At 46.7% G+C, this 22,748-nt stretch overlaps 1 protein-coding gene across 4 annotated transcripts in view; it reads left to right on the plus strand.

The window, feature by feature from the left end:
- Nucleotides 1-22,748, plus strand: part of LOC124998743 (kelch-like protein 29) — a 227,690-nt gene that overhangs the window by 107,659 nt on the left and 97,283 nt on the right. For all 4 annotated transcript variants that reach the window (XM_047573244.1, XM_047573245.1, XM_047573246.1 and 1 more), the window contains 2 exons: nt 14,248-14,395; nt 16,980-17,522. In XM_047573244.1, the coding sequence (XP_047429200.1) occupies nt 14,248-14,395; nt 16,980-17,522 (691 nt within the window). The remainder of the gene's footprint in view (nt 1-14,247; nt 14,396-16,979; nt 17,523-22,748) is intronic.

Below are 22,748 nucleotides of genomic sequence, written 5' to 3' on the forward strand. Positions count from 1 at the left end.
TCCCTCGCTGTTTGGCTTTCCGCATATTGTTTGGGATGTTTCCTCTTCAAATGATGGAACAGGTTCGTCGTGTTGCCGCCCGACGTGCGAACCCTCCCTGTTGTGTGCAAACTTTGCACAGAACATTTGCCTGCGCTTCATCAGTTGACGGAAATCCAAACCTATTCCATATAATGGAAGTGGATTATTTTTTAGTGACCAACTTCGTTTGGCTTTCAGCCGTGGCTCTCCATGCGGCTACCGCTACACACATAAACAAGGAGGCGGGTAAGAAAGCGCGTCACTGCTCGTAATTCGCCATGATTGGTCGGTCAGGTTGACGACAAAACGTCTGGTATTGTCAGCATAGAACTGCAATTTATAGAATGTGCCCTAGACGATCCCACGATCTCTGCAGTTTGACAGATCGTCTTCACGTTGTAATGGTTCACGAATCGTAGCATTACTTGAGTTTATTTTTCTGTACCTCCTTTACCACATTATTTATCCACGAATTTAAGTGACAAAGCCCTCTAGTTAGTGTAGAAATCATTTTGCAAAGGAGGAAATGTTAGGACGCTTTGGGGAGTCCAGAGAGGGAGAAGGTCACTGTGGCTGGAGGGGTCAACAGAATGTCAGACAGAGTGTCTGACAGTTTAATTCTTGTTTCCTCCTACTCAACAGTGTTTTTTCATTAACCGTAACAGCAATCGCTTCTCGGCTTTAAAGCCTCTAGAACAGGACCTGCAAATATAAATAAGCATCTGTTACGTTCAAGCCCTTCCCTTACGAGTTCACACAAATCTGATTAGGCTAATAAGTGCCCAGTAAATCTCTATAACGCAGTTTGAAATTTGTTGTCAGTGGCAGCACCCCTGCACTGGTGCATCGATAGCAAAGGATTTTACATCTACCAGCAAAGACTGTTTCTCCGGTGATGGGCCGGGGAATAACTGAAGCGACGGAGATGAAGTAACACACAGCAACCGTGAGTGTGGCAAACAAGAGAAGGAACAAGAGTTACAAAATGTAGCATTGGTCTTAGGATTTCATCAGATTTTAAAGGAGTACAGTATGAAAAATCCATGAAAAGTTTCTGATGCTCAAGAGAAAAGAGGACAAAGACAATAAAGTACACACTGTAGCTTTAGCATATCAGGTCCTGTCCCTTCAACCTATCCACGTTTTTTTTTTTTTTTTTACCAACTTAAATCCAGCTTAATATACAACAAAATGACTTGAAGGCCGCAGTTTACATCAGCAATCACATGGGTTCCATGGTGCTGTGCTGCTTGTAGGGTCACCAGATTCAGACCAATGCACTTCCAAAATCGCAAATCGATGTTAAAAATTAAATATGATTTGATAATGTAATAGCTCATAGCTGATTAGCTGTGGTTAGTTTTAGGCTCAAAATGATTTGGCTACATTAAGGAATAGATCATAGATTGTGTTAAATTACTTTATTAAGAATAGGGGACCATCTCTGTGATGACTGCTACAGGGTTTCCTTATACGATGTTAATACAATGGCGGCCCGTCAGGAGCTTATTTACACTGTTTTTCCCAATTTCTCCTGAAACCATCCCTCCCTCCCTCCCTGAAGCTGCCTCCCCCAAGACCCTCCACGTACACCAAACCCAACCTGACGGAGCAAACGTACAACTCATGTAGCATGTGAAGCTATTTGAAAATGACAAAAGTCCAGAGGAAGTGACTTCAGGCGTCATGTGAACTAGCTAAACTTTCTAAGAGCTAGCTAACAAAGTTAGGTTAAAAGTCAACTGTTTACTACAAATTAGTTTTATTCACTCATAACTGCCACGTGTCGGCAGCCTTTATTTTGGCTTTCCTGTATATGAACTGCTGCTAGATTGGGGAATGACTGTGCTCATGTGTTAGGTAAATATAAATAGGCTGGCGATGGGAAGCAGCCTAATTAAAGCATCCACTATTATGGCATCCTGTATGTGAACTGCACAGTCTGCAGGTGTCAGTGACTTAATCCAACATCTGCATTATTGCAGTAATTTTTAATGGATTGATACAAAATGCATGATCTTATTTTCGTATACCTTATAAATTGACTTTAATAGTGGGGACGATATCATAATTACGATTAATGATGATGCTTTTATGATGCCCCAACACCACCACCCCAAAAAAAAGAAATGAAAATAAATAAATAAATAAATGCCAAGGACTCACAAAATCTGCTTGCTGACTTTTGGCCCCCAAAAGGCTGCCCCCCCGGGGGTGCGAGCTGTCACACGCTTGACTTTGAAGATATTGTGCACCAGTGAGAAATTGGAGACTATCTTTTGTTTCTGCACTCAAATATATGGCCTCATTTCGTCGGCTTAACAACCTCATTTAAATGAGCCTAATGACTCTCACTAATGTCCGGGCATGGCCGAGAGATTGTGACTGTTCTCACAAGCAACGTCCTCTGCATGCACATTGTATATCTCCATTATGAGGCCCGGTCTCTATGGAAAACACAACCCATTTACTGTCTTCTCCCGTCGCTTAAGAATAATCCAAATCATATTGCGGTGTACTCTCTGTTGTGCAGTTCAGAGGTGATTCTTTCTCTGGTATTTTAAACCACCATTTCTCCTTTAAAGTTTGTGCTGCTTTTTTTTTTTTTTTTTTTTTTTGTCCGTGCACCTAATCATGAAAAAAAGTGTTGTGTTTGACAAACGCCGAAAAAGTGTAATAGATCCATTTCATCATCAGTTGGTTCGTTACATCACAGCAGAATACTTTTTGACAGTCGAGTTGAGTGCTGGAAAGGTCATGGAAATGTTAATGCAAAATATAACTTCAAGACAGCTCTTCATATTTCACCAAGAATACATTAGAAATGGGAAATGTTAAATCTTCACATTCAGACACATTAGCGCTGTTAGCTGTCTCTGTGTCATCCCCATGTCAGCTTGTGATGACTTGGACTGTGTCGCCGCTCAATATACAGCCCGATAGTTTTCATTAAACATCAGAGTGTGAAACCGGCGCTCGGCTACCCCTCTTATGGATCAATTTAAATAAAGGACTGTGTTTGGCGTCAACACAGATCAATACGAGGACGGGGCTTCCTGATGCGGTCATAACCACCAAAGCGGGGCCCATTATGCGAAGCGCTCTCGTCAAAGACGGGGCGTAAAGGCACATACAGTGGAATATGTGACAGGAAATCAATGCTCTGTGATAGGGACTGAAACCTGACAGCTCAATAAGCTTCGGAGGGGAGATGTTCCCTCTTATTCCTCCTCGTCCTCCCCGCGCAACCATCACTGTATCCCGTTGCTACAAGGGACTTAGCAGCTCAACCCTGCAGACTATTTCAGATTACAAGCTCCTGTAAACAAGCGCGCGGGGAACCGGGTTGTGGGGGTTGCGGGAGGGAAATAGAAATGTATACGGCGCAGATGCTGCAGCTGACAACGGCGATGCCTTTAAAGCCCTCCTCCAGTGGCATCATTACCTCTTTCAGATACAGTAAAGACGGCGGAGCACACTCCTGGTCAAGAAGAGGGACCTTTGGATACAATTCTCTGAAAGCCTTACTCGGAAAATGAATTCAGCGAATTTATGTTAGAGTTCTTGGGATGATGTTCCCTCTGAAAGGCACATTTGTATAATTGCGTGATGTGGCCTAGGGCTACAAAGATATCCACTATTATGGCATCCAAGGTCCATTTGAGCTAATAATGGTCTGTTTTTTGCATGTTCTTGATCAGCGGGGGTGTGAAGTCTTCCCACATGTGACAGACCGCTGTCCAGGTGTGACGCCCCACTTCCTTGCAGTACGCTCATTTCATATTATGCTGCACAGTTTTTAATAGCGTGACTCATCCATGTTAGTGATTAATCATCCAGCTCATGAATATTAATGCTATCTGTCGGTGTCCACGGAGCAGAAACACCTCTCATCCCTCACACAACAAATAAGTAAAACCGAATGAGCAAAATTGAATCATTTTATATGTGCCAGTGGGAATAAATATTGGCCTCCAAACACGTTTAAGAAATTCTTCGGGGTTTTTTTTGAAGTGCTGGCTTTCACAAATGCGATATGTGTACCGGTTAAAATGATCCAAGGCAAATCTTTGTAAGCCTACCCATTTTACCGGCACCGGGACAGATAAAATGGGCACTAAACTGCGATTCTCCCAAGTTTTAAGGTAAAATGGAGCAGGAAATATAGACGTCAGCCAGTCGGAGGAATTTCTTTCTGTTCGGTGGATTTGAGTTCTGTGAGAACTGCGCTGTTAGTTTTAACAGCAGCGTGTGTGTCTGCTGATGAGAGCCGGACGCCTTCAAAACAGGAAACAAAGGAAACCGAGAATGTGTGTGAACTAGTTCATTGACAGGCACACGGCACTCGATTTTACCTCATGAAATATGTACTTGCAGACTACACAGAGCTTTTCCAGTATTCATAAACGGGGAAAAGTGCTGGTTTCTTTTACTCTTACAGCTATAATAACTCTGAATATTATTACAGATAATTAATGTTTTTGTTGAACTGCAATAGACATGAAGGGCGAGACCTTCCATTATAATATATTTATATGGATTTCGCCGTCAGGAGTGGTTCGGGAAAAAAAAGAAAAAGACATATTTAGCGCCTGAAAAACAAACATAAAAACAACAAAAAAAAAAGCATGGAGACATCAACCACTCTTTAAATACATCCTAATTTTACTTGTCAGTTGTGACTTTCGACACAGGAACACAGGAGATCGACCTTGAAATTACTTCTGCCATCTGTATGGGGCAGCATTAGCATCTGAAAAAGCAACATTAGGCCAAATCAAGAGTAGCTCATTCACAGGCGGTTGAAAGGAGCTTCCCAGCAGAAAAGCCTTTCGCTTTTAAAAAAGAAACCTCCCATAATTCAAGCGAGGGTCTGTTTATCCACCTGCCGCAGTGTAGTTCATGGCTATTTCTCAGTTTCTTTAGGAGACTCGGGTCTCTAATGATCCCAGCGTGTCTCTCCAGTGTATATCTTACCCCAAGCAGAGCGCTGTGTAGACTCCCTCCTGTGCTCGCGGGAGCACAGAGCCGCGCTGACCACTTCATCTTGTGGGATAAAACCGTTCTTTCAGTCTCCTCAAAAAAACCCTTTGGGGAGCGGCGCTGAAGTTCCAAGGCTGAAAACCTCAAAGGTTGGAACACCACCGCACGTTATGACAGCCGGGATACTGCTTTTCGGCTGATAAAGTCCATATCCCTTCTCTAGTCCTTACACTTGCGTAAAATAGATCTGCACTCTTATACGCGCCATCATTGATGAAAACCACTTAAATGCGTAGCATTCAAAGAAAAGGTTCTTGGAGGCTACGAAAATAATAATGTTAGCAGTTCGGGCGCACTGGTAATTGTATACCTTAGTGGTGCTGGAAGGGATTTGGTTAAACGGCGCTGTAATGCAGATTCTGCTGTACCTGGCTTAATGCTGTTATTTTTAGAAACCTCAGTGAAAGGTGATAGGTGCTCTTCAGCCAACAGGCATATTCATTTCAGTGTCCAGAGTTCATCTGAGTAGAACTGATAAATTCGGCCATTGTGCTTTCATAATGTTGCGGCACTGCAGCATTAATTACGAGCATTCGCAGCAAATAGTGGCCATTGGCTCTGCCTGCGCTTTTTCGCTTTTAATTGCCCGCTCTTGTAGCCCGATAAGGGACTTTGCCTTTCTCCGCGCTGAGGTGATGTAACGCTGCAAAATGCTTCAGCGTGAACCGTTTGAGCGGACTGAGCCTGGTGGATGCGGATGGGTACTTAAACAAAATACAGCCTTGTTTATTTTAGTGCCGTTTGAAATGAGCTAGTTCAGATTGCATATTTGGGCATTTAGTCAGCTCGGCATGCGTACTGGCCAGAAACCTAACTGTTATGTTCTTGTGATCCCTGTCGACCAGAGGCCGTTCTTTTTGCCAAATCTCTCAGTGCCCAGTAAAAGTCAATGGGAAGCTCCGTGGGATAGTGGCGTCCACGTAACCGCCCATCTGCCTTGTCATATTTTAAAGCTGCGTGCGAGCGAGCATCACAGATTTAATATCTGTTTAGATCATCAAACATGCATTAGCCAATCTATTTGCCACATGCTGCTAATATATATTTTTCCATCTTGTCTATTCGTATGCACCAGAACCCCCCCCCCCCCTCCCAAGAAAAAATAAATAAAAAATAAAATCCTTGAGAATAATGTTCTGCGCCGCATTTAGCTGTTGCTTGCAGACATGTTGGAGAACTCTGTTCTTGTTCAATTAAAACTCTCCATGCTGTGTGAACTAAATGTCTCCTAGGAGAAATATGTTCTGCTTTCCCATCATAACTTTTTTTTTTTTTTACTTTTTGGCAGTTAATGTTACAGAGGGAAAAAAAAAGGGGTAGAAATAAGCTGTTTGAGGTGTGAGGTTGTGGTCAAGTTCACAGAGTGCACAGGATGGATGGAAAAAATGCAGAGGACAGTTATTAGAGGAGCGCCCATAGTTTCTTTTACCGGCTCGAAGTAAAATATCTAGTCTGGAGGCCAACGCAAACTTCCCCCGCTCGCATTTTTTTTCTTTTGCAGCAGAAATTTGGTGTCAGAGTCGATCTGTTGGGACAATCAAACGATTTGGGCGAAGGTAATGTAGGGATGGATGGGAGAATAACAGCAGCGTAGTAATACACATCATCCTACTAACTATCTGCCCTTAACTGAAAGGCGTGAAAAGTGTGACAGGGCTGATTCAAAAATTCTTTATTTGTTTTAACAACCTGATGACATGACACCGGTTTGACACCGAACCAAACAAAACAAAACCTGTCATATGTTCCAGTGCGAACGTTCAAAAAGCGTCCTGCTGTGTGATGTGTTGCCGAACCCTGGAAGCCTGCGTGCGCATCTTGGTAATTAATTTCCTTCATTGAGGCAATATGCTAGTCTGATCCCTGTAACGTTGCATTATATGTTGCGAATGTGTTTCCGCTGCATTCCCCCTCTACTTCCAGCCCTGCCATATGGTCATCCAGAATTTGGCCTATCTGCCAAAACATCCCTGCGGCTGGCTTGCACATTGCATGCATTATAAACTACATTTAACAACTGCTCACACTGCACTCCTGGCAAAGTAGATATTGTTTCCCTTCATATTGCAGTATCGATATAAATTCAATTTATCCTTTAGCACTAAATGGCTGTTTGCCCAGTTAACGCTCATTTATTACAGCCGCAGTCTGACACACACACACACACACTGGGGCCACACGCAGTGGTCGTTATTCCTCAATTTCATCTGCTGCGTAGTCGTCTGCGGGCCGCTGACGCTGCTGCTGTGACAGCCAGTGGATATTTCGTTCCCCAAACACTCACCACACATCAGGCAGGGTCACGACCCGCTGCGGACCTATGTCTCTAACTGTCCCAGCCTGTTCCAGAGGGCGGCATGGTCCCTGACACTCTCCTCGGGGAGGTGTTACCATGACATTGGTTTTCTCTATAGCTTACATGTCCAAGGACCGGGCAGTTCCGCGTCGTCCCCCAGAAGAGACATGTTAACGGCAGCCCAGCCTCTCGCTTTTTTCTATAAGAGAAAAGAAAACAGAAGAAAGGGAGGTGTGGAGGTAAGGTTTTCGGAGGGCGAACGCTGCAACCTCGGAGCACTCATGGGATATTAGGCGGGGTTTCCATCCCTGCTTCTTCACTGAAGCTTGTCGGCCTCGCCCCCGCGATCACGCCTCTCTTTTCTGGAACGTGTGCATCGAGTCGGGAGCTGTCGGAGCGTCTTAGCTGGAATTTCAGTGGAAGCGAAGTCCGTTCCCCTTCACTCGTTTGGCCCGGGGCTCGAAATTATAGAGTCTCTACCCGTAGCCCTTTCCTGTGCTACATCAACAGCACAGATACCCTTTGTGCAGTTGTGTCGCGTGCTTTCATTATGTTTGTCTGTTTGTGCTGCCGGGGGGTCAGCGTTAAGTGTTGGCGCCTGGAAGGATTCGCTTTGTTTAGATTTTCAGATTTAAGTAGACACACTTCCAGTCACCAACAGTCAACCACCTGTAATGGCTGACATTTCTGTCGCGTCGCGGGATGTCGCCTCAACCCAGCTGCTTACCGTGTTTATGACATTTTATAGAAAACTGCTGTATTCCTTTAAGAAAGAGGCAGGTGTTGGAGATGTTGGAAAGCCCCGCAGTATGATGGAAAATAGGACATAGGCTTAGACAGGCTTGATGTCTAATAATACATGCAGTGCACCAACCAGCCACAACATTAAAACCGCTGACAGGAGAAGTAAATAACATTGACGATCTTGTGACAATACAACGTTCTGCTGGGAAACGTTTGGACCTGGCATTGACGTGGACCTCACTTAGACATGTAGCACCCACCTAGACCAGACCAGACCAGACCAGACCAGACACCCCCACCCCATAGCAATGACAGTTTAGGAACAACTAAAAAGCGAAAAAGGTGGCCTCCAAATTCTAGATCTACTAGATCCCAAACTGATCAAGTATCTGTGGGATGCACTGGAACTAGTTCGATCCAGAGAGGCTCCTCCCCTCAACCCATAGGACCCAAATGTCCCCACTAACAACATCCTGGTGCCAGAGAGAACCCATGTCCAACTCTTTTGTAGACCTAGACAATTTTAAGAAAGGTAAAGGTACCTTTAAGAAAGGTATAATGTCATACCTGATCGGTGTAGGTTTAAACTATTCAAATATTTATCAGCAAATATTATTTCTACTTAATATGTTGTGTTAGCTCGAGTTAGTTCTTCATTCTCGTAGTCACGGTTGATTACGTGTCTGAGACAAGTGAGAAAATACAAACTGATTTTATAAGACAAACTCGCTCCACGGTGGTTCTGAACCGCAGATTTCTGCGGTCAAGCGCCTTCAGGCAAGAGTTCTTTTTGGAATCAGTTTCAATCAGAATCAGCACAAAGAAATCTTACATCCACCATCACAGATTTTTATCAATAGTTATCTCGTTTAAAAAAAAAGAGTCGATAAGGCGACGGGCTCTTCGGTTCACGACAAACGCCACAAAAGATGTGCTTTTTATGCTAATGACCTTCCAGATTGCAGAGGGTATGTCTAATCGCAGCATCGGATCGCGCCGGCGTTGAAAAGCGTCGCCCCGGTTCCCCTCTGCCTCTTCAGCATGCAGCCGTCGCGCTGAGCGCGCGCACCCTCCGCGCCTGTGCCACCGCGTGGTGCGGGCATGTTGGTGCGCCGCTCGGTTTTTAAGATGGCTGCCAAACATGGCGCGGTAGTCTCTTTGTTTACTCCTGAGATGCTCTGCTATGTTCCAGTCTAATAGATTGGACACAGCCGCCCCGTGCTTCGGCTCCAGAGTTCAGCACCATTATGGCGGGAGTCCAGAACAAATCCACTTCACATTTAGGTGCCAGCGCGTTGTCATGGAAAGGAGATACCTCCATACAGTAAGTGAATAATGTCCGAGGGAGAATGATTTGTGCGCTTTTGTACGCTCCTTAATGCTCCTGGTCAGTTGTGGACCACACTCGGGCGCTGTCTTTGGAGGAAGGAAGGAAGGAAGGAAGGAGGCGGAGGTGGGGTGGATTTTTTGCCACCTCTCTCCATTTTTTTTCGAAAAGCTGAAAATGATCTGTCAATGGCAGTGATACAAGGCTATGTGATGGATGGGTTTGTCTTACTCTACCTCTCAATCTTTCCTTCCATTCTTGGCTGCCATTCTTTCTGTTTCTTTTCTCTGAGGAAAGCCATTATATCCATCACCCTCTGCATTCCAACCAAATTCACTGTATCCGTCCATGCCTGGCCAAAGGGAAGAAAAAGCCATTCTGTTAGAGTTAAATTTCATTTCCTTGCCTGCACATACTATTTTTTTTTTTGGTGTGTGTGTGTGTGTGTGTGTGTGTGTGTGTGTGATTTGTTCATGGTGTGGAATTACAATGTGATATTATTTTGCGGGTGCACCCATTATAGCAAGGCATGGCCGCGACTACTGTTATTGAAATTTTGATTATGATTAAATTTGCGTACGCGCATCTCCCCAGAGATAGCCGGCCTGATTGTTGATTCTTTTTTTTCTTTCTTTCTTTTTTTTTTTTTTTGTATGCATTTAAATGAAATCGTAATGGCAGTCCACAAACATTCCTGGTGAATCCGATAAAGATAAACTTGTCAGGAATACAAATGCTTATTAACAGGCCTTGCCTGATTACCGGCCGAGTGGTATCAGACAGCCTCATCCTCGCTTGTAGTCTGTTGTTTTGGCACCGGAGGAACACTGAGCCTTAAAAGGTAGAACATAATCAACCTGTGTCGCACTGGCCTGCACACTGCACGTTGCTATCTCATTATGTCTGGCAGTTGTGCTAATGACATTTCACAAGATTAGCTTTTCGGTGTGGTATTGCTGCTGACCAGCTCAGTGTGTTTGTGTGAGCGCCCTTCTCCATTAAAGGCCCTCCTGCAACCTTTTTTTTTTTCCCTTTCTCAAAATCGTCTTTTTATCTCGCTACACCTGTTCTTTTTTTTATTTTTTTTATTTCCCACCCAGACCTGTTATTAAATCTCATAGCAGTTAGTTGATTTGATCAGTTTGTGCCCTAGTGTTGTTTACCCCGTTGGGAAGTGGGTGTTACAGACGTGCACATCCCTCTCTCGTGCTGTTTTTCCCCGAACAATAAAGTCACAATTTCGCAATTATTTCGGGGTTTATGCATAGACGTCCGTTTCCGCGAAAAGGCGAAAAGTGCTGGGTGGATTGTGTTGAGTGTCCGCGGTGGTAGCTTTAAGTGGAAGCCTGGTGTCCTCCCGTGTTTTTATAGGCTTGAACTGGTGCAATAACTCGCACAGACGAGGGCTGGCTCGAGCTAAATGCGAAGGCAAACACCGAGCCGTGAGCAAACGCTCTCTGTTTATTTGGATGTGGATGCCGTGGATGACTCAAAGCAATCAAAACCCAGAGCCCCGGATCACTGCAAAGGCCCCTCCTATATGTACCCGGAGCAGATGGTGGCCAGCGGCGAGGGGTTCTGGTAGGTAAAATAATGCCGCTTGCTATTGCAGGATGGTAGAACGCACATAGTGACAGATGTCAGCATTCGCCATGCCAGAGGAAATAGCTGACACGCCAGCCAGAATAAGACTGCTGTCTCCGCCGCCCCGGACAGAGGAGGACGAGTGTATATTTAGGTCTGATTCGTCTTGATTTTATCTACCTCTCCTCAGTGCACTGATTCTGACATGTCTGCAACATTCAGGGGTTTGAGGAGGAGGGAGGGGTGAGGATTTTCTGTGAGCGCGGGCTTGTGTGCCTGCATGGCCGATGAGGGATATCGGCTCCGAGGATGTCTTTCCAGGGTGTGTTTTTACAAAAATAAATAGTGAAAAAAAAAAAAAAAAAAAAAAATCCTTCGAATTTCTGTTAAATTTATAGCAAAATTGTGGACATTTTAAAAGCAACTGAGGAGACCTCACCTTATATTGTGCTTTAGAATGAAAAAATGAACCTATGTTAAATTAAATAGCCCAATGTTATTTGATTTCGTATGGAAAAATGTCAGAAAATAGTTGGTTGCAGCCTTGCAAATGTGAAAAATTTCTATATTTATTGTGTGGGAGTAGCCTTAGCCTCCTTTCCCGGAGACGTTGGTTTGAAGAGACGAGCATTGTAAATAAGCATTTATTTATTTATTTATTTATTGTGAACTTATGTCATATATCATCTATTTTCAAGAACGCTGCATGAGCCTTAAAGATCACCGTTCCCTTAAATACGCTGAATCACATACATCGGTGCGCATTTTTTTCCCTCGCAAGCCAGTGCACCTTTGTGTGTTTGTGTTTGAGTGACACATTCCACGCTTACAGTATGTGGTCCATATGCATGGATGTCGCGTGTGGATCAAAAAAAAAGAAAAAAAGAAAAACTCCCCGGCCAGCTTGACAACAAACACAGAATAGCTTGGCACGACTCGAAAATTATTTATCTGGCTCCCCTCCTCTTCTCCAGCATGGTTTTTGTCGAGTCAGAGGAAACCATCTGCTGCCCTGTGATAATGGGTGGCCGGGGAGGAGGGGACTGGAAATAAGGAGAGCAAATAAAATTGAGAGAAAATGGCAGGCGCTGTCCCAGAACCTACAGTACCTTCCTTCCTGCCTGCAGCTAGTCTGCCATCTTAATAAACATCCTGTCTGATATCTCCTGGCTTTCGCGTGTGCACGCGTGTGTGTGCGCGTGCGCACGCGCATGGACCTCCACCTGCCACGTGTGCGCACACGCGTGTGTCTCCAGTGTGTACGTGTCTGTGTGTGTATTTCCTATCTAACCTTGATCATTTTCAAGGCGGGATTGTTCCCTAGCCTGGCTGATACGCTGTCAATGTGATGGCGCTGACTAAGAACCTCGTTGTTTTTTTGTTTTTTTTCTTTCTCTTTTACCTGGTGCTCTAAAACTGTGACAGATGGATTGCCTTTCAGCAGAAAAGATCTCTGCTGTTTTTTTTGTTGGTTTTTTTTTGCGCGCGTTTTGAGTAAATGGGTGGGAGTGTTAATGAGAGCGTGTTACGAGGCAGGTGCAAGGCTAAAGGAAAGTAAGAGAGTCAATGCCGCGAGTTAATGAGGAGTCGCCTGTATGGAGGAGTGAAGCATGGCTGGAGAGAAATACAGTAAAACGCACCGAGGAGGAGCGGAGGAGGGAGGAGGAAAAAAAAAAAAAAAAAACGCTCATTAAAACAAATAGTGCTATAGAAGGTAAGTCCTCACCATGAAAATGGTCAAAATTTCCCCTCTCCGGGCTCTCAGATGGAGTTGAGCGCTGAGGGCATTCTCTGAGTAAACCATTTCAGTTTTCTCTTGTCTGAAGTCGACAGGTTGAGCTGGGCGCGAAGACTTGACAGCCTGTCTCCCCCTCCCCTAAACCCAGCTTCATTCTCTCACTCCATCACTCTGTTTTCTTCTTCACCCTGAGTTGTTTCCTTTTGCTGTTTTTTTTTTTTTTTTTTTTTGGCCCCCAGCACTTACAGACTGTCAGATAACTTTCAGTATAGATTTATCAAGTGACACTCATTGAACTTGTCTGCTATTTTGAAGTTGTTTATTAGACAGCAGCCTGCACCAGTACGATGTAATATCTCAAAGTGTTAAAGGCCCTGCGGAGCTGCCGTAAATCCGTCCTAAAGCAGGGAGGGAAATCGTCCAAAAAGCGGGATCGATCCAATATGTAGAGCTGCGCATTAATTCACCGCGAGCCGAACTCGTTGGGTTGTATTTTTTGACGCGGCGCCGTCGGGTCCGCGCTCCGTCGGGCTTTGTCGACACAGCTGTTGGAATGCATGATGGCGTGCTTGATGAAGTGGACGCTGGGTCAGGAGGGATAATGGAATTGAAGGCTGGAGGGGAGGGATGGAGGGATCAGCCAGGAGGACGCAGGAGGGGCCTGGTGACCAGGTCTTTTCTATTAACTCAGGAGGCTGGCTGGGGCGAGCGGGGAGAATGAGGCTCGGCTCTGCCCCCCTCCTCGCCTGGTTGTTAGACCGAGCGTCCAAGCTGCAGATAGGGAGAGGCGAATATTGCTCAGGGGTCCAGTGGTGATTGACCCTGTGTTTTCATCAGCCTGTGCTTGCCTGATAACATTTCTTACTCCCCTGCCAGAACCAAATATTAGAGATGTGGGTGCAGAGAAAGGCTTAGGGAACTCTCTAGTTTGGTTTGGCGAAGTTGCATTGTATTGTTCACCTAGCCTTTCATTTTCTTTTTTGAAATTACATTTTCCGTCTCCCTCACCCCTGCGAAAGAAGATTTATTTACTCATTTATTTATTAAATCTCCAGGGAAGGATCTGAATCTAGCCCACACAGGAAAGTTAATTGTTATTAGTATATAGAAGCAGAAATATTGGTCTTTCTCCAAAGCCTCTTGAGGCTGTGAACAAGATTTCTTTCCCCCTTGTTCCTATTATATATAGGCTGTAATCATCAGTCACTCAGTGCTAATTACACGGCACACTCCATCATCACAGCTCACTTCAGAACCTTAAAGAACAGTTCAGATCGCTGTGATTGTTGCGTTTTTCCAGTCAAACCATATAATGAAATATTGAATTCAAACCATAGCCGTTGATTTTAGGGCCATTTAGAAACTGCGGTGCCGCGCAGGATCTAAAGAGAAGGGAGCGGCGGCGGCGTCGTTTCGCTTTCCACGCGCTTTCCTCTGTCCTCTCATTCCATGTCGCTAATCTGCGGTGTTGTCTCTCTTCTTGCCTTGCTGTAGGTCTCCGGACTGTCTCCCGGCGACAGTCAGACCCCGGGGCTGCTGCTGGCTCCGGGGGTGAGGTGGGGACAGACGCCCATCAACCAGCTCACGCCATGGGATACGGACGAGCCCCCCGCCAAGCAGCACCGAGACGGCGAGCCCGCTGGTAATGACTCAGATATGCGCTGGCAGACACGTTCGCACCTTCACCGGTTCCAACCAAGTTATACATTGTCCCCGTGCCTGCGTGCGGCGCATTGCATATACGGTGCGGAGCGTGGACCACACACTCGCAACACGTGCTGCACCCCAGACGGTCCCGGTCGGTTACTGTAGCATCAAATGCTAATGAGGCATCTTGACTGCCTTGCCCTACATGCTTGCCTGCATAACATGCTCATTTTACATCATGCATAATGTACATCCACAAATACCAGCTTTACATAAACTGGATTAATTATGCATAAAATGATCTATCTCAAAAAAAGGGTGGAATTGCACCAAAAGACGTCTTTTAGAGCCCTTCACTTTCCATGTTTTTATTGTCCTTGTTAATGTCATTGTGTCACTAACTGAAGGGGATTTAGTCTCCACTAAACGCACGCAGCCCAACTCCAATGAATGTCCTCCAAACGATCTCCGCCACGTCTAATTTAGACGCCGACCTTATTCTATTCATGTCACCGTGTAAAAGTGTGCGAAGCAACGGCGGCTGCCGCTGCGGCTGCTCAGAGCGCGGTCCCGTCATTATCGAGTTAAGCAAACGTTGAAGTTTTTTTTTTTTTTTTTTACTCTTATTGTAATGAACTCGCCCAGAATGGCTCTGCCCTCGAGCTGTTAATTTCCTTCCATAGCTCTCCTGGCCTCTGCCTCCCGCTCATCACAAATGTGTCTCATTTAAGCATAATGCCGGCGCGGAGCGGGCTCCGGTGGAAGTTCTGGCTCAGCTAATCCAGATCACAGACAGCTGCTACTCCGCGGCAGCAAAACATCATGTTCAAAACATGTCTGAACCCCTGCCGGTGCCCGTTCGGCTCGCCTCCTAATTAGAATCCGCACATCTCACATGAAGATGGCTTCGCGGATAAATTTTTAATCAGCTCGTTCAGTTACTGGAGGAATGTTTCTTTAGCGGGAGTGATTCTCGGCGCACCTGCTAAGGAAAGGTGTGCGATAGGTGAACGTGGAGCTGCCGTGGTTTCGCCCGCGAGTCCACGCGCTCCGCTCCCGGCACAGCAGCTCTCCACACCCACACCGCAGTCTGGAGCGAAGCGCCGAGGAGAGTGAGATGTCACCGACCCAGCGCGCTGTCGCATATGACACTCAAATCCGAGCATAGTGTTGCATATTGATTTGCGCGTGTGCGACATTCCAAACTGTGACTGGCGTTTGCGACGAAGCCAGCTCCTCTCCACACTTCACTGAGCTGTGTTGCCAGAAAGTTCCCTGCCAACTGTGCCAGAATTAATCAACGGTTCTTTTCAACAGAAAACCTCGCCGTTGTGCCTGTTTAAGGGAAGGTTCGTCTTTGAAAAAGAAGTTGCGTTTCAACTTTTGTTTCTTAAAGCGAAAATCCCGATTTTTTTCTTTTTTTTTTCTTTTTTTTTGGGATGAACCACAGAATACATGTAATATTAATAATGAAAGTCTTCGCTCCTGATGAATTAGATGTCTCTCTGAGTAAAAGACCGGAACTGGAAGACAGATGTATATGTGTCAAATTTGAACCACTGCCGTTGCTCTGCAGTGAAACCTTGAAACACTGTAAGCTGTGGAGCTATTGTACCAACCGTTTGATTAGAATCCTTTATCACAATGAGCTGCAAAGAGGGGAAATGAAATGCAGTGTTGGTGCTGATTAGCTCAATGACACGTAAATTATGAAGTGAACTGGCTTCTCCTCTGGGGTCTGCTGTTCCCACCCTCAACTCTTTCATTCCTTTCTTTCCGCTGTCTGTCTTTATCCTTTATCCTCTCTCCCTCTCTCCATCCATCTCTGTCCAGACTATTACACCAGCAGGGATAGAATCATGAATAGTGTGGGCTACTTCTCCCTCTTCTTCTCCTTCTTCTTTTTTTTGATTTTGCATGCTGTTATTTAGCCTTTGGCCCCTCAGCACAGTGCTAGGATATTTTTGGAGCTCGGGCCGTGGCAGGAGGAGCCAGAGATGAAGGAGCGCGAGGGAGGGAGGGAGCATTCAGGTCCAGCACGGCCACCACGTTTTTTCCCCGGCGCACCGTCGGCATCGAGCGCCTCGGGGCAGAGAGATGATTGGCTCGGAGAGTCTGGGTAAACACAGACTCCCGCGCAGATAATGACGCCAAATGCTGCATGCATTCAGCACGTATGCCTCGGCATTCAGGAAACTATTTGTTCGTCTTGTAGCGAAATAAATCCCTTAATCTTATTATGGTGTTGACTTTGGGCGCCGATCTGTACGTCGCTTCGAATATTTTGCGTTTTATATTAAGTCTCGAGTCAAAAACAAACTTCGACTGAAGTGGAGCGGCGGCGCTGACAGTTGTGGCGTGGGTAAGCAACAGACTCGAGCTGGAGTCTGCCTTGTCATGCTGTTTGATCATCTAATATCAGACTTAAAGTCAGCTCTCTGCCCTTGCTTTCGGCTTTGTCTGCAGCTTGCCCAAATACCCTGAATGAGACTCGCAGGATCGAAGCGCGTTTATCTTGACTTTCACTTGGTGTCGTGCCCAAACTGGGTGTGTAACGTCTTTTTCTGTTTGTCGCTCAGGTCCGGCCTGGGCTGCGCCGGTGGCGGCGGTGAGCCAGTCCAGCCTCCTGCCCCACACCTACGCCATCCCTCAGCCGCCGTCCTTCAACCACAGCGTGACGGCCCAGTCGCCCATCATCGGGGTAACCCCGTCCATCCAGACGCAAGTGCCGCCGCAGCACCCCCTCATGACCGCCCACTTCCAGCTGACGCCGCAGTCGACCCAGCAGCCGCCGTCCATGGTGCTCAGCATGCCCAGCCAGCCCCCGTACCCCTCGGCCCAGCAGACGGTCGCGCCGTCCGCGCTCACCGCCCAGGCCGGCCAGGTGGTCCATCCGAACCCTCACAGCATGATGAGCAACGGCCACTTGACCTCCCACCCCAGCCTCATCCAGCACCCCGCCCTGCCCCTCACCAACGGGCAGGCGGCGGCGGCGGCGGCCGCGGCGGCGGCGCACGCCCAGGCCACGGCCGCGGACAATCAGGACGGTCCCAACAGGCTGCAAATGCTGCGGACGGTCGGGAGCGGGAAGTACGAGTTCAGCGATCCGGGACATCCGAAAGGTAGGCACAGGCGGCCCTCGACTGGTGCACATTCTGCAGATAGACACCGTTTCATTTTTCTTTCTTTCTTTCTTTCTTTTTTTAAGAATGGCTTTCAGAAGCTAAATCAGAGCAGGTTTGTTCGGTTGACGACCTGAGCTCAGGAGTTAATCCAAGCTGGGAAGGCGTTTGGTATTAAATCAGTGTGCTCTTAGCTCTGTATTCCTAGTGACCTCCTCTTATGTGGGGCCGTTCTGGAATGAAACACATAAGCCTCTGCCCTCTGTCTCTATACCAGAGCAGCGTTGGATGCCAACAGTCATAAACAAGGCTGCAAACACTCAAGGAAGGGGTTGTTAAAATACAACTTGCAACCAGAGCCAATTCACTTCAAAGCTGCTCCAAGGTCGCAGGGAACAAGAGGTGCACCTAAAAAAGTAGAGAGGCGGCCGCTTTTTGAAAACCTGCAACGCTCCCCCGCGGTGGATTCTTCAGCAACAACGACACATTGTACCTGATCTCGTATTACTATACGGCGCTAGCGTCTGGAATGTCGTGCTGTGGGTTGTAAGCTCGTTGGGTAAATCTTTTCGCTGCTCTTAGCCGCGGCGCGCACACGTCCTACTAAACACGAGGCAGGAAGAGCTTTCAGTCCCCCGCTCTCACGTCTCCCTCGAAACCTTTTGAAGCTCAGATGACTTACGCCGTGTTTGCGAATACACTTCACATCCCCGGCTCGTGCCGGAGTCTGCAAGCCATAAATTGGTGTTTGCTTTAACCTTGGAGTTTATGACGCAGGGCACCAGAAACAGATGTTCACTATTCCCCGACCAATTTTCACATTTAATGAAGCTTTTAATTTAGGTTTAGATTGTTTTCTTTTTCCTGGCTCATTTTGATCAATAAAATGCGCGCAAATGAACTTGTAGATTGCAAAAAAGCAATTATTTTGGCGGCTGCCTGTGATACATTGAAATGAGACTGCAGGTAGAATTGGAAATGGATAATTAGATGGGCTCGGTCCGGTCTCTGTCGGAAAAAAAGAGCTTCTCGGCTCCCGCCGTCGCGAATAGACTGTCGCGATCTATTAACCGTTTACATGTCAAAATGTATTCTTCCAACAGGGCAAAGAAGCTCGAGTTTAATTGGAATTATTTATTCTCATCAATTTTTCAGAGAAGGAACGACGGGAGGATTGTTAAAATTCAGGTGTGGTAGCGCGGCCGGCGTGCTTCGTGATACATCGCGGGTTAAAATATTCAGCGCGCACGGTTACAGTTTGTCAGCGGCGTTGGTTCAAATGCAGGAGGGAAACATCCCGGTGTCAATTTCTCGACATCATACACTTGAAATCCTGGGCAGGCCCGCATGAAGGTCAAACTGCAAATGGAGGCACTCGAATCTCAGATCTCCTCGAGCGTTTCGTCTGTTTTTTTTTTTTTTTTTGTTTTTTTTTTCCCCTCTTCCCCGCTTGGCGCAGAGTAGACATTAGTAAGCATGTCATTGTGGTAATGTCACAAGGACAGTGGAAATAGGTAAAATGATGAGCATCAGTGAATTAGCGGCCGTGGCGTCTCTCGAGCGGACCTCTCCGCTGACAAGGACACTTAACTTTGCGGCGGTAATCACAACAAAGCCTCCCGGACCGCTCTGCCCCTCACGCTCTGCCCACTACCTCATGATTATCTCGATCTGTCACTTCCTGTTTTCTTCCACTCCCTTTTTTTTTTTTTTTCCGCTCCTCGCAAATCCTGAACCGCCCACAGGTTTTGTGTATTCCGCTTTAAATTAATTAGCGCTGCATATCAATGCGCCGAGGATACCTACCGTCCTGCTGTAGTTTTCGCGGCGATAAAATATGGAGGGTAAACTCTTACCGCTTCCATTCCGACTGCCGCGGTTGCGTTTGGACCTGCGGGGTTTGGCGCTTTCTGCTCGGCAGAAGTGCGAAGCAAAATAGAAGTAGTCTGTGAAGAGAAAGGGAAGCAGCTACAGGTTGTGGGTCAGTCTTCTGCAGCTCCTTAATCGATGAGGTGAGGAGAACGGTCCGCAAATCTGATCCCTGGGCAGGAAATTGCAAGTTGCCGCTGTGCTGTCTGGTTTCTCGCTTCTCAAGAACACATACATATATATATATATATATTTCTTTTGGTCCTGGTGTATTTCATATTGATAAAATTCAATAAAACCTGCCACGCAGAGCGCTGTCACACACAACCTGCACACAATTTCACTCTCATTGTCATTTTTTTTTTTTTTTTCGGTATTTCTGCTGTAAAAAGGCACGCACGAGCCAGGGTTCTGCGTTAAAGTCGGAGTAATAAGATAAGATGGGTTTTATACACAGTGAGATGCACAGTGAAATGTATTATTGTACCTGCAGCAGTAGCAGTCAAAGTGAATACATTACTGTGGTGACTAAGAGACCGAACAGCAACTTGCGAGGATATCAAATCCTCATCAAAACAGCACATCGGGGGGGGGGGGCATTAAAAGGGAGAAAAAAAAAACCTTAAGTTTGATCCCCCTGACACAATGCTGGTAAGCACTGATGTGCAGAGAAGGGTTTGCAGCTTTTTGATGGCAGAGGCCTGGATCTCGGAGGAGCTGACGGAGCTCTTCCTCCTTAATCCAGCTGTGGCGCTTGCGCGCGTGTGTGCGTGCGCGCGCGAAACTTCTTGAGTGCAATCGCCCGGATGTTTTGTCAGATGTCAGCATCACAGCCTTAAAGCCAAACACCACAGTGACAGAAATCACGCTCCGCGTTTGATTTGGCTTCGCCTTCAAAGGGAGCAATTTGTCTCCGCTCTGCATCAGTGGGCACATCTCTGCGGGTGCGCGCGTGTCTAAGTATTCTCTGTGTTTTTCTGTTTACAGTATATAGTACGTGCGCCTGTGGACGTAAATGCCATGTGTTTGCCTTTATGTGTGCGAGAGTGCGAAGATTCACACAGAGCAGCTTGGAGGCAGCTTTCGCTTCGTCACCTACTGAGATGTGCCAGTCACCCGGCTGTGATCTGCCTACCTGGTTTCTCATCCACAGCAGGACTTTTCATAATACCTGCCTGTCACACTGTACACATCAAACCACGCGCCTTCTTGCCAATTGTTAATTTCCTTCGCACATCCCACTCCTTGCTTTTTTTTTTTTTTCTTTTCTCATTGTCTTCCCTTTGCCGCGCGGATTATCGGCGTAAAAAGCTGAATTTTGCAGAGCGGCCCCCGCTCCTTAAATAATCTGCCCACATGCGTAGCCGGGGCCGCGGCGCCGTTAGCCCATTTTCCGGAATGGCCGACATTGTTGTTCAAAAGGACACTAAACAAAGCCAGTTCACGGGGAGAGGAGGATGTCGAAAAGAGGAGGATGCGGAGAGAGGGCCGAGCACGAGAGAGAGGGAGATGCTGAGAGCGGAGCCAGTGTGTGTCTATTGACCGAGTCATTAAAATCGATGGCTGTCCTGATGAATATCAGCCTGGGGAGGCTAGTGCCGAGCTCAGCGGGGATGAACTCTCTCACTGCACATGCGATTGAGCACTATTTAAAGGCAGCTCGTGTCTAAGAAAAAAAAACACATTAATATCAAGCGGAAGTTATTATTCCTTCAAAATCGAAGCCTGTTCTGGAAGTTAGCACCGTTACCCGGCCAATTTATTCCCTTGATTTCGTTTTTTTCTAGCTAGTTGAGAGGCGCGCTGCGGTCGCGCAGCACGCTGTCAGAGCGGAGGCTGTGCCATTTTTGGCGGCGGGCGTCTAAAAATAAAGAGCCGATGAGACGCAGCGGCCATGTGTGTTGGATGCTTCGGCTGAGATTGAAGTTTGGGGTCAAACACAGATCTGCCGGGACCCCCCTCTGCCGTTCGGAGCATGCGCGGCATGCTTTTTTTTTTTTTTTGCCGTGTCAGATGTCGTTTTGAAGCTTCTTTCCAACTCGCCAGACTTTACCAGCTCTGTTGTCTTTAGTCCAACGTGCTCGATCATCGGTGGAGACGCACATACGCACGCGTAGGGTGCTCGCTACAATAAGAGAGGAGCACACGTAGGTGGACTCCTCACACTCACACACACACACGCAAACACATCCAGCAATCGCCCGGCCTCCTCTGTGCCCGGGAAGTTCATCTTCCAGTCAGCTCACATCAGCCATCATCAGGGGACCAAGCCGCTCTGGAACTGCTAGTGAATGCAATTAAGATGTCTTGCTGAGTTAAGATCAGAGTTTTACTTCGCCGCGGAAAAAAAAAAAAAAACGGCGCGGCCTCACGTCTCGCGCAGGCCCACCTTTTCCTCCGCTGCTACCATTTCATCTTCCTTATCTGCCTTATTCATACTTCGGCCCGCGTAAGATTTTAATTACGCGGTTCACTTTTGTTTACTTTTGAACCGAGCATATTGGCTCTCCGGCGTTACTGTCCACTCGCATATTGGTTCTGTGGCACATTATCGCCGCGATATTACCTCTGAGTCAGGGCGTTATAGATCACCGCTGTTTACAAGGCCGAGGTGCTGCTGCTGCTGCTGCTGCTGCTGCCGCTGCCGCTGTTTGTTTAAGATGATTTCCTTGCCTTCTCAAGGTTTACCAAAGCACCTCGAAGCTTATATTGGTATTGACATGCTATTTAATTGGGCGAGTTTACCTTGTTACGGGTTTATGATGCCTCTGGATGTGATAAAGACGCTTCACGTCCGGACATCGTTCATCTCGGAAGCGTAGTGGCTACAGTTATGAAGCGGGCCGACGGTGTTACCAGCGTTATTAGCGGTGCATAAATATTTATTTTGATTTAACCGCGAGAATGTACTGCTGGCTCGACAGGCCGTTCAAAACCAGTTATTAAAAACACAGCCAGTTTGTGATAGCCACACCGAGACCATTAATCACAGCGAGCGCATTAATTAAGCCCTCCCCTCTCCTTCCTCTCCTTCCTCTCCGTCTCTCTTTCGCTCGATGGCGCGCGGAGGATCCTCGACCACATCCTCCCGGCGAATTAGACAAAAGTAAGGGCAGGACAATAACAACGCGGAGCCGGGTTTTAAGTGTTAAGTGAAAAATGTTAATTTTCAATGCGCTGACTCAGATCAGCGTCCGTGGAACGAGCGGCGGCAAATTAATTAAAATCACTGCGGTGTTGTGCTGGGCGATTATCTTAAAGCCATCCACATCAGGATTAGCTAAAGCAGAGCCAGGGTTATTACGATTCCAAAACAGGCTTAAGTTGGAATGCGAAATGAATGGATTTGAAAATTCT

Source organism: Mugil cephalus, chromosome 21 (assembly GCF_022458985.1).
Source record: "Mugil cephalus isolate CIBA_MC_2020 chromosome 21, CIBA_Mcephalus_1.1, whole genome shotgun sequence".
Classification (NCBI taxonomy): domain Eukaryota; kingdom Metazoa; phylum Chordata; class Actinopteri; order Mugiliformes; family Mugilidae; genus Mugil; species Mugil cephalus.